This window comes from Prenolepis imparis, unplaced genomic scaffold, assembly GCF_030444845.1.
Source record: "Prenolepis imparis isolate NDT839.2.m4 unplaced genomic scaffold, iyPreImpa1.0 SCAF_3, whole genome shotgun sequence".
Lineage (NCBI taxonomy): Eukaryota > Metazoa > Arthropoda > Insecta > Hymenoptera > Formicidae > Prenolepis > Prenolepis imparis.
In genome coordinates, this window is record NW_028141161.1 from 1226469 (window position 1) to 1239107 (window position 12639).

Here is a 12639-nt window from a genome sequence, read left to right on the forward strand (position 1 = left end):
ATCCTAACCTCGCGGACTCCTCTCCCTCCCCGCGGACCCCTCGCGGACCCGTCACCTAAATCGCAGACGCTTCCCCCTCCCCGCGGACCCCTCGCGGACCGGGTACCAAAATCGTGGACGCCTCCCCCTCCCCGCGGACCCCTCGCGGACCAGGTACCAAAATCGCAGACGCTTCCCCCTTCCCGCGGACGCCTCCCCCTCCCCGCGTGACGTCATTCCCCCTCCCCACGTGACGTCATTCCCCCGCGCCATGGGTTTCCCTCGCCCCTCACCCCCCTCATTGCCCCATGGGTTAGAACTCTCATAGTATTACTACTCACACACACACAAACACACACACACAAATGTATAATACACATTTATTCAAAATTAAAAATAATTAATATTAAATTAATATATTTATTTTAAAAATTCCTCTTCTTTTCCTTCACTGCGTCATCTCTCGCGTGCGCCTCTCGCTCTCTTTCTCTCGCGTGCGCCTCTCGCTACCTCTGTCTCTCACGTTCACCTCGCGCTCTCTCTTTCTCTCCTAAGCGCTATCTCTCTAGCAGTCCCTAACCTCGCGCTATCTTTTTCTTTCTTCGCCATGCCATCTCTCTCGCGCTTCCTAACCTCACGCTATCTTTTTCTCTCCTCGCGCTACCTCTCTCACGGTCCCTAGCCTCGCGCTATCTCTCTTTCTCTCCTCTTCATCTCTCTCTCTTTCCTCGCTGCGCCTTGCGTCATCTCTCTCGCGCTACCTAGCCTCTCGGTCCCTAGCCTCTCGGTCCCTAGCCTTTCGGTCCCTAACCTCTCAGTCTCTAGCGTCACGTTCCCCCTTCCCCGCATAACGTCATCCCCCGCAAGGACCATGCAACGAGCTACGTATAAGAGCTGGGACTGCTTACGGGTGGGAGAAAGATGGAGAATGGAAATGTATGCAAAGAAAGTACATCATAATTTAGACTTAAAAACTCTTTATTCTTCTTTTAAATATTTTTTTCTTACATATTATGGACTAAAAACTAAAGCTGCCAGCTCGCAATCGATGAGCTGATGCTTGTTGAAGGCGTCGCTAGCGCATATTACATTTGATACTTCTTTAGGATTCGTTACATTGGACGCGATATTTGAAAATTGCATAAACTTGATATCGACTGTATTGGTAATTTTAACCAATCGGTCAAAAGTTACATCAATGCATGGATCGAGATCGAACATACGGTGTAACGTCGATTCGATCATCATCATGCATACATTTGAAGATTCAAGACTTATTAACTTGGCGTCATTAATCGTACGAACTCGCACTGTTAACGGTCCAACGCTTATAAAACTGTAGGCATCTTTAGAATTGTTTCGAAGCAGATTCTGAATATTGTGACGTTGCTCATAGAGTCCCTTCCACGCTTCGAGAGATAGTATCAGTTCCTTTCCTCGATGATCTCCTATGGCGATTTCCACGTAACTCGGTGAATCCACTTTGATACCAATTTCAAGGAATTTAAATTCCGTAGCTGTCAATGCATATCGTCTACCTAGTATACGAACTGCACGAGGCTCCAACGAAATGCTGTAAAAATGAAATTAGTTTGAAAAATAATACAATTTGTAAAAATATAAAGACAAAAATAGAAAAATAGAAAAAGTTAAACTTACTTGTCGCATTTGTTCTCAAACGATGGAGTCATCACGACTCGGTACGTAATTATTCACACGTTTGCCGGAGCCACTGCTTCTTTCAGCGTAGTACATATTTTCAGATTTTAAAAGTGAACCACCAGCACGAACGGTTAACGCAACATTGATCGTATAAAATTAAGAATATACGTGACACTTATTTTTCAAAGTAGTGGGGTAAATGTGGTGGGAGATTCTAGAATACTATTGGCGCTATGAAATTTAAGAGAAGGGGAAACGGCGCTCGGATAAAAAGAATTCTTAGAAACGATTCGTGAGGAAAGGAATGAGGAGGGGAATAAGAGATAAAACACATTAATGTTTAAATATTTTATTTTTCCAAATCTTGCAATTCTTTCTGGCGTTGCGACCACCAGTTAAATATTTTCAATACATTTTGTAATGCGCAATTCTTAACATGTTTTCCACATCGCATAGTGTTTTTAACATCTAGATTATTTAGAGACTCGATATTGTCGTAATCAGCATCCAAGGTCTCAATAATGAAACCGTTTCCCGCATCATCCAATATATCGGCTAACCATTCTCGCTTTTCAAGTCCTTTTACATATACGAGAATGGATTCTTCTTCTTCTTCATGTGGTCCACCAACGATAGCTGTTGTAATCAAACGCCGTGCTGTATGGAACGTTTCCATCTTCTCATTGCAATCCATGATGATTTCGAGTCAACCATGAGGCTTGGTGTCTCTCCGATTTTATGAGCACACCCCATGGTACAGGACATGCGAAAAAATAATGTGACAAAATAAATCCTCTTCTCAGGATTGCCGCTTCCTTTACAATGAATTGTTTATTGAGGATAAACCCCTGTAGATCCACAAACGTTGGTACGGACATGATGAGATCTCTCTCTTCGATGTATCAGTTAAAAAAGAAGAATGACAACTAACTCATAACACTTTGATTTATATTCTGCTATGCTTCCCCCTCTCTCTAAATTGTTGGTGCGTTTAGGTGATTTTGCGCACAACGTTGGTCAACGGGTTGTACTGGATCACGCGATCGTGTATGATGAGACAGTACGCAGTGGTATTCATCGGCACATTCTCCTTACACTCGAATTCCAATCTCACATCCACGGTTGCGCTCTTGACCGATTCGTTTTGTCGAGAACAATCGATGATCACGAACGGACCGTTACGTAGAAACATTGAGACGGTGAGACTCGGCTCGAGATACTCGTATCCATAATAGTTCTTGCAGAAACGCGCATACGTATCGTACAGAATCGACCATCTGTTTTTAACGAAATCCAGATTTACATCGTCGTACGGATAACATTCCGAGTTCAGATAGAGTTTCACATTGGTCATCTTGCAATCGTCGAATCGACTCATATTCTCAGACATGATGTTTTTCCGACCTGTCTGCAGAGCGAAGATAACATATCGTGGCTTCTCCAGCTGAGTCGCTGTCTTAATGGCCCATGAATGCTTGGTTGTATGCTGCAATAGCGGATACTCATACAGATCCCACGAGCGAAAACCCATGCTGAGGTAATGTCCGCTTTCCAGAGCGCGCAGCATCGACAGCTTCTTAATCTTGCTCAATAATACATGTGGCATTCGCCATTGTATCTTGAATATGTTGATCACAGGCTCCAGCGTCGAATCTCCAACCAGACAATTGTTGTCGTTGCGCGATCGTATTAAGATTAACTCATGACGAGCGTTAATCACCACTCGTCTGTAATCCTCGCAAAATCCCAATAACATGTAGAGCAGTACGCAAAAATTGAAGTTTCCATTTGCAGTAGTCGGATCAGTCCAGCCGGCGTTTCTCATAATCACGCTTCTATCGGATGATATCGTTACATAGTTTTTGAGCAAACTTGTTATTCCCACGTTTCTGTTGCGATCAATCTCCACGCCATCGAGTTCGTATCGAATCTCATCGAACATGAATGCGACACAATTATTTCCCAGTATCACAGCAGATCCTTCGGCTGGTTTATTTATCTTTAGTTCTCCCTCGATGTATAGGAAACTTTCATACGGCAACGTATACAGATCCTGTTGTTGTATGGGTATTCTTATCTCATCACTGTGTCCGAATGTTGTGTTAGCGAACGGGTTGTACGTGTGAGTCTCGATCTTGATGATGCGATCGTCGAAGATTGGCTCGTCTCCAATGTTGAGGATGTCGGTCATTGTTCAGATTTCGCACCGCGAATCCCAAAGATTGTAAAAACGCAACGTTTGATGCGTTCAGTTTCTTTTTCTTAGTGCAACCGGATGATTGGATATTAGTGAATGTCGACGTTGTTGTTGTTGTCGCTGGCTCCGTAAAGATTGTGTTATCTCTCGTGTCTTTCGATCCGTTCAACACGAGCATCTCATACGCCGCACACGTACGTTATCGCTGTCGTCGTCGTACGTGCAATCTAATGGTGATCTCTTCTCCTCGAAAATCGAGCAATCGTCTGTCCTGGTCGACAACGCGTAACGTTAAATCAGTAATGCTCCGCACGATGATCGGCAGGTAAATGATGTGCGCCGGTGTTTCCGATATCTTATATCCTGGTGGTACCCTCGGTGAAAATTTATGTATCCTATGAACGAGTTTGCCGTTGCTGTACGCGCCCGCGGTCACATTACATTCTACGCGGATAATGTTCACGTTGATAATATTAATCGGCATGTCCGACTTGTACCATTTTCGCGGCTATAGTATACGGTTCGAGAATCCTAGCAGCGATCCGATGTTGTTAGGCTTGCTAAAATTCATTCTGTAGGCGCATTTAATCTCGCTCCTCATCGTATTATAATTAGCGCGGAGCACTATCGGATATTCTCCATCTTCAAAGTCACCGTCGTCATTCGTCCGAATATGCATGGTGTCAGCATGTTTTTTATCATCGTCACGAACAGCGTGTCGCAGACGTTTTCGTGAAATTGCATGTTTTAAAAACTCATGTATCGCTCGCAGCTCGTACGATCCCTCGGGAATCGTAATTTCCGCGTCATCTTTGCCAAAATAAAATTTATTATTCGAGGAATTCACGTTCGATATCGTATGATAAGTCTCAAAATCCGCTAGACCTAGCTCCTATTCATCGTCGCTCAAATCTACGGCGGGAAAGTAGTTTACCGCGAGAACACTACTCTTCCCGGTCAGTGTGAATGTCATAGACATGTTGACTAAACTGTTAAACGAATACTGAGTTAAATAGCGCAATGTCAGTCTTTAAATTCACGTGCATCGACTGCTCGGAGAAACTGTAAGCACAATTGTCCACAGATGCTTTGATTGTAAGTTTGAACAGTTGTGTAATTGTATTGTATCTTTGTCACATTTAAATATCGCACCAATTCATTCGGCGGTCGAAGGTTGCCGAAACTGTCAAAATATATGGCGCGATCCTCTTTGCATACGCTACCCAATGAGTACCCGATCCTTTAGCGTTATCCAAATTTACGATGCCGCTCTCGTTTCGATATATACCACCGATCCGTAACGAATCACGCATGAAAACACCTCTAAAATACGGAATGTGCATACGTTTTGCCAGTTGTAGCAATTGTATGTTGGTAGTTACGCCCTGTGGCATTTTTAGCGTCTCTTTGACGTTTTTTTTCCCCCCTTCTTTCTCGTTGAAACTCCTCGTCCGTGTTTGTATGGAGCGAGATACAATCCGTGACCTTCCATGGCGCGATTGTGACGTAGCATCTCTTGCAACTGACGTTGTGCAGCTTTTCCGTCGTTCACCATCTTTGCTACACCAGCCGCTCCACCGACCAGAGATCCGAGCGCGCCCAACATTGGTAGAATCGGTAATACACCCCCACGTTTCGCTACCGGAAGTATTCGTTTCTTCGCCATCTTTTTCTTCGTCTTCGTCTTTGTCGTCTTCAGGCCCATATCGAACTTCGTCTTGGCTTTCATCGCTGGCCAGACAGCTGTGACGGCGGCTCTCTCACCGAGAGTCGAATCTCTCGCAACGATGCGAGTTTGCGCTTCTTTGGCGAGTATCCTATCTGCCGCGTGTCTCTCGATGAAATCGTTGCTTCGAGAGTACGCTATATCGTGTTCACGGCACGCTGCGTCCAATGGGTTGATACCTCGATCGCCTCTGGCTAATCGCTTTTGTAGTCGTGTGCCCGGATCGCAAAACTGATAGCCGGGGATATGGAATTCGATCGGAAGTGCGTTTATCGCCTGATTTAATAGGCCTCTACCTATTTTCGTTAACATTCACTGCAATCTTTTATCATCGGCGCTGGACCGTCAATGTGCGTTCGCTGCCACGGTCGATTGTAGTGTTCGAAACAGCGGCGATAAGTTTGAACCTCCAAATCCGCCTTTATATGTTCCGGAAGCTTGTCCCACACGCAATGGACGTAATTGCCGCACATTCGCAATAAAACTGTTTTCGACACAAATTGTAGCTGTTCCGCGCAGCTATAAATAGGCAGACGTTCGATCCAGTCAGGAGTGTGAACATGAATTTCGTGCGACAACCTTTCGCGATACGCGTGACGAATTACGACACCAGATTACGATCGATGGGGGACAACACGGAGATGCGTAGACACGGTACGATACTGCCGACTACTATACGCGCGATCGTTTGCGGCCCCTCGAATTGCGGTAAAACTAACGTGTTGATTAGTTTGATAGAAAGCCCGCACGGCGTCCGCTTTGAAAAGGTGTACGTATACTCAAAGTCGCTGCAACAGCCAAAATATCGGTATCTGGGGAATTTGTTGACGTCGATCGATGAAATCGGCTATTTTACATTCTCCAATAACAGTGACGTCATTCCACCGAGCGAAGCATGTCCAAACTCGATTTTCGTTTTCGATGACGTGGCGTGCGACAAACAAAATACGATAAGAGAGTACTTTTCAATGGGACGCCACTCGAACGTCGACTGCTTCTATCTCTGTCAGACATACGCAAGAATACCGAAACATCTTATACGCGACAACGCAAACCTGCTAATCTTGTTTAAACAGGACGGTACCAACTTGAAACATGTGTACAACGATCACGTGAATACCGACATGTCATATGAGGATTTCAGTGAATTATGTCGTACTTGTTGGCAGCAAAAGTATGGATTTCTAGTGATAGATAAGGATAGCTCGCTTACGAACGGCCGATACAGAAATGGATTTAACGTGTTCGCGATACCGCAAAACAATTAGTCGTTGCCGATGTTCTGTCGAGAGAGGTGAAACACGAGCGTTCGACACTCTGTCAACATGGCTGAGAGCGATAATATTCGCGAGCGTGAAAAGATAGCGAAAGAGATTGCGAAAACGAGTGAATCAATCCGCAAGAAACATCACGCTTTGAAGACCGGTAAGATCCATGACGATATCGCGGTCAAGACCCATTTTAGACCTATTATTGAGCCGCTACAAAAGATTGTCTACAACTCGATCGCGGTGAAAAACGAGCCGGAAAGTACCGCAAAGATTAAAATCTTACTCATCAAGCGGTACAAGGAGGAGGAGGAGGAAGAGGAGAAGGATGATGCAACACCGAAAAAGAGGAAAGGGTGAAACCCGAATCGCTCATCGACACCGCGTACATCGGATGCTTTACTGGATGAACCGATGATAACCTCTACACCGTTCGCGACAACGAGAATCGTATAACCTATGATACCCGAAACACTCGCAAACGAAAATGTTTTCGAAACCTCGGGCAGCACGCTCGAAACATCGTTTGTTCGAAACACATTACAAACGCTGGAAGGTCAAGAAATGTTGCGAAAGCACTTGGGACCACTGGGACAAGAGTACATGAGCACTCTCCTCGGTGGTGACAAAGAAAGGAAAATCGATCACGTTTACGGTGTCTATTTCGACAAGGATGAAATGCGTCTCGGTAACAAACGATTCGACATTGACAAATATGACTCTATAATTATAGACAAAGTGAGGTATATTGGTACACCAGGATTATACGAGTTGATCTTCAAGAGAATTCCCGATGATGACATTTACACGGAGGATGATATACATAAATACAAGAGGATATTATTGGCGACGAACGCGCATAAACGCAATTATGACACACAAGGTCAATTACGAAGCAACAGGGGATACAAGTACAAACATATAATCGCACCATTGATATCGATTGAAAAGAAAAAATCTGGAAAGGGAGTATTCATGCCTCACGCGATGGCACTAACCGACAATAAGATCGATTACATACACTGGGATGACCCCAACGAGCTAGTGGATCGGGTACGATTGCTGGACGCTTCGCGCCGAGCTGGCCACAACACTCACGACAATGAGATCCTGTCGATCATCGAGGAACTTCGCGAAGCAGGCATTATTATAAATTGAATGGTGTCTCGACAAATCTAATCAGTCGATCAGCGTCACTCGTATCGGAAAAAAATGCCTATCAACAAATTTGTATTATTCGAACCAAGAAATGATGCAACCGGCACAAGCGGTTCTTGGGGTAGATTGGTGAAAAGTTATGTGCACGAAAACGCTCTGTGTCGCGTCGTTACGGACTATGACGCAAGGTCGCGGAAGATTCGTCGTGTAGCGCAACCTGAGGCTGACACCGATGCCGTCAACAAACAGTATGTGGAATCCTGCGTTAAAAGATTGATGAATCAACAGAAAGAATCAGATGAGAAGCTGACTTCGTTCGAGAAGGATGTGCGGGCAATACAGATTGTGATAAACGAACTTCAACGCGCGGCTAACGCTAACTCAGAAACGACTATCAACCTAAATGAGCAGCAGTGAACGGGTTAGGAGCGGCTATCGAACGGTTATCGAACATCTACGAAGGGTTATCGAACGGCTACGAACAATTATCGAACAGCTACGAAGGATTATCGAACTACTATCTAACTACAATGAGTGGTAGTGGTAGTGAACGGCCTAGCAACAGCGAACGAGGCTACCAACAACTTAACCAGGGCTGCGAACGAGGCTACGAACAAGTCTTTAAAGGCTACATGCAAAGCTACAAACAACTCAAGCAGGGCTGCGAACGGGTCAGTAACGGCTGCGAACGGGTCAGGAAAGGCTACGAACGGGTTAGAAACGACTGTGAACAAGGCAGCGAACGAATCAAGAACGATTTTCGAATGGGTCAAGAACGGAAGTAAACAACGCAAGAACGGCTCAAGTACGGCTCAAGAACGACTACGAACGTCTCAAGAACGGGTCAAGAACGGCTACGAACGGGTCAAGAACGGCTCAAGAACGGCTATTGAAGAACGACAAACGAAAATGAATCATAAAACGAGCGACAAACGATCGAGATAAACCGACGAAGCGAAGAAACAACATAGTTTGGAGAAACGGCAGTTGGTGAACGAACTGCACGCGCCGGCAAGGAAAAATTTTCCCCGAAGACACGTCATAGTGCGGGGATACGATGACCTGTGGCAAGCTGACATCGTCGAGATGCGTCCGTACTCTCGTTTCAACAAAGGTTATCACTACATACTCACCGTCATCGATGTGTTGAGCAAGTACGCGTGGGCCATACCACTCAAGAGTAAAGGTGGAACCGAGACGGCTGACGCTATCGCCGAGATAATTCGAGATAGCAAGAGATGCCCGAGAAACATGCAAACCGATATGGGGAAGGAATTTTACAACGCCGATGTGCAACGGCTTATACGGAAACATAACATCAATCACTATTCTACATATACGGTATTGAAGGCATCGATCGTCGAGCGATTCAATCGCACGCTGAAGAACGACGTGGAAGATGTTTACGCTGAACGGAACTTACAAGTGGATCGACGCGTTGGCGGAACTCGTATCGGATTACACCGCGCGCAAGCATCGAACGATCGGCATGCGACCCGTCGACGTCACCCCCGCGATCGCTGATAAACTTTTAAAAACAGTATATAGTAACATAAAGATTGCCGCTCCGGCAAAGTTCAAAGTAGGTGACCCGGTACGCGTTAGCAAGTACAAGAAACTTTTCGAGAAGGGTTATACACCAAATTGGACAACCGAAGTGTTTAAAATTGTTAAAGTGCAGCGTACTAATCCTGTAACCTATCTACTCGAGGACTATCGCAAAACATCTGTCGCTGGAGCGTTTTACGAGCACGAGTTGCATAGCGCGAATTATCCAGACGTATATCTCGTGGAGAAAGTACTGCGCAGAAGGGGTGACGAGGTTTACGTAAAATGGCTGGGATTTGACAATTCGCATAACTCTTGGATACATAAGGATAATACAATTTAATTCATACAAACTGTTTATTAATTCCTCAATATTAGAAATATATAATGTGTACAACATACAGGGTTTGTCAAAAGTGTGGAAACCCCTAAATAATTTTTGTAAAAATGAAAATATCAAGAAACGGTAAAACACGTATTTTGATTTATCAAAAAAGCTACCCTATGACATGGATACCGATCATCCCCCACCCCCTGGTACGCGGGGGTAAGAGGAGGGTTGAAAATTTTAAATTGGATTAAGGGTCGAGTGGGGGCTCGTTTGAAAGGTCTTTTCATAACAAACACACCCTTAAAATTTTAAGTCGCTACGACCCCCTCATTCAAAATGGCGGCCGTTCAAATTTCGAAATTTCATACACTTAGTGTTATCCAGGATCAACTGCGTGGAAGTGGCATGAATTTGATCCCTTGTGTGTGTGTGTGTGTGTGTGTGTGTGTATGTGCGCGCGTGTGGCTAAACAAGTGTGAATGTGTACATAGTGATAGGTTGCAGAACAGACGATTGAAAACTGTTATCTCTCTTTAATGATTCAAAACCTTTTACTCCGTGTTTTAAAATAAATTTTACTCAGTGTGTTAAAATAAATGCTGAAAGTGGCTTCCATTTACTTCCTGACAATATGCCAATCTTTGATAGAATGCAGAAATGGCTCTACGATTCATCTCAAAAGGTATCAAATCTATTTCATCCCTTATCATCGCTGTATCAATTCTTGGATGCTTTCAGGTTTTGTTTTGTAAACCTTACTCTTCAGGTATCCCCATAGATAATAATCAAGAGGAGTTAGATCTGGTGACCGAGGTGGCCAATCCTCTCCTCCCTCATTTCTGTTCCTTCTTCCTATCCATCGTAATGGAAAAGTCTCATTTAAAATTTGACGTGGCCGTAAACCAAAATGAGCAGGAGCTTCATCATGCTGAAACCATATTTCTTCGAAATTATTTGGAAAAATATTTCGTATGGCTGGAATTATTTGATCTACAAGTAATCTCTCATATCTTTGAGCGTTCAGATTTTCTTAAAAAAAAACGGCCCTATTAAGTAGCCATCTATTATTCCACACCATACATTAATTTTTTGTGGATATTGTGTGTGAGTTTCCCGCACCCAATTCGGATTCTCATCTGACCATAAACGAAAATTTTTATTATTAACTTCTCCCGTTAACGTGAAAGTTGCCTCGTCTGTAAAAACAATTTGATAAGGGAAGATGGGCCGGACATCTATTAGTGCCATCATTCTTTCACAAAAACCTATACGACGCTCCAGATCTCCGTCTTGCAATTCTTGAACATATTGTAATTTGTATGGATAGAACTTGTTTTTCTTTAAAATTCTCCAAACGGACTTGGGAGCAATATCGTGAATTTGAGCGGCTCTGTTAATAGTAGAATTGGGATCTTCAATAAATGTCTGCATAACATCAAGTTGTTTTTCTTCGTTAGTGGCAGACGATGGTCTCCCTGATTTAGGGCGATTTTTTACGCTACCAGTTTCTCTAAAACGTTCTATTGTTTTTAAGACAGTGGACTTATTAATTCGACGATTCGGATACGTCTCATTAAATAATCGAGCGACAGCAGCGGACGATCGCTCGTTGTCACCCCATCCACGCATCATGAGAATAGTGATTCTTTCACGTTCCGACAATTCGCCAGCCATTTTTAAAACGTTTAATTTTTAATCTGCCTAAAATCTGTGAAAACAACTGATTTTGAGTAACCGTGAGAACAACTGATTTTGAGTAGCCGTGAGAACAACTGATTTTGAGTAGCCGTGAGAACAACTGATTTTGAGTAGCCGTGAGAACAACTGATTTTGAGTAGCCGTGAGAACAACTGATTTTGAGTAGCCGTGAGAATAACTGATTTTATGTAGCCGTGAGAACAATGTGAAAAACTTAAAAGGCTACATAAAATCAGTTATTCTCGCTGCTACTCAAAATCAGTTGTTCTCACGGCTACTCAAAATCAGTTGTTCTCACGGCTACTCAAAATCAGTTGTTTTCACAGATTTTAGGCAGATTAAAAATTAAACGTTTTAAAAATGGCTGGCGAATTGTCGGAACGTGAAAGAATCGTTGAATTAATAAGTCCACTGTCTTAAAAACAATAGAACGTTTTAGAGAAACTGGTAGCGTAAAAAATCGCCCTAAATCAGGGAGACCATCGTCTGCCACTAACGAAGAAAAACAACTTGATGTTATGCAGACATTTATTGAAGATCCCAATTCTACTATTAACAGAGCCGCTCAAATTCACGATATTGCTCCCAAGTCCGTTTGGAGAATTTTAAAGAAAAACAAGTTCTATCCATACCAATTACAATATGTTCAAGAATTGCAAGACGGAGATCTGGAGCGTCGTATAGGTTTTTGTGAAAGAATGATGGCACTAATAGATGTCCGGCCCATCTTCCCTTATCAAATTGTTTTTACAGACGAGGCAACTTTCACGTTAACGGGAGAAGTTAACAATCAAAATTTTCGTTTATGGTCAGATGAGAATCCGAATTGGGTGCGGGAAACTCACACACAATATCCACAAAAAATTAATGTATGGTGTGGAATAATAGATGACTACTTAATAGGGCCGTTTTTTTTAAAGAAAATCTGAACGCTCAAAGATATGAGAGATTACTTGTAGATCAAATAATTCCAGCCATACGAAATATTTTTCCAAATAATTTCGAAGAAATATGGTTTCAGCATGATGGAGCTCCTGCTCATTTTGGTTTACGGCCACGTCAAATTTTAAAT

At 43.5% G+C, this 12639-nt stretch overlaps 1 protein-coding gene across 1 annotated transcript; it reads right to left on the bottom strand.

Moving 5' to 3' along the window:
* Nucleotides 1–990: 990 nt before the first annotated feature.
* On the bottom strand, nt 991–11543 carry LOC145933864 (uncharacterized). Its single transcript, XM_083033878.1, has 2 exons — nt 11230–11543; nt 991–1552 (listed from the first exon to the last, which is right to left on the bottom strand). Exons 1-2 carry the CDS (start codon nt 11541–11543, stop codon nt 991–993), a joined length of 876 nt encoding a protein of 291 aa, XP_082890004.1.
* Between the last annotated feature and the right edge of the window lie 1096 nt (nt 11544–12639).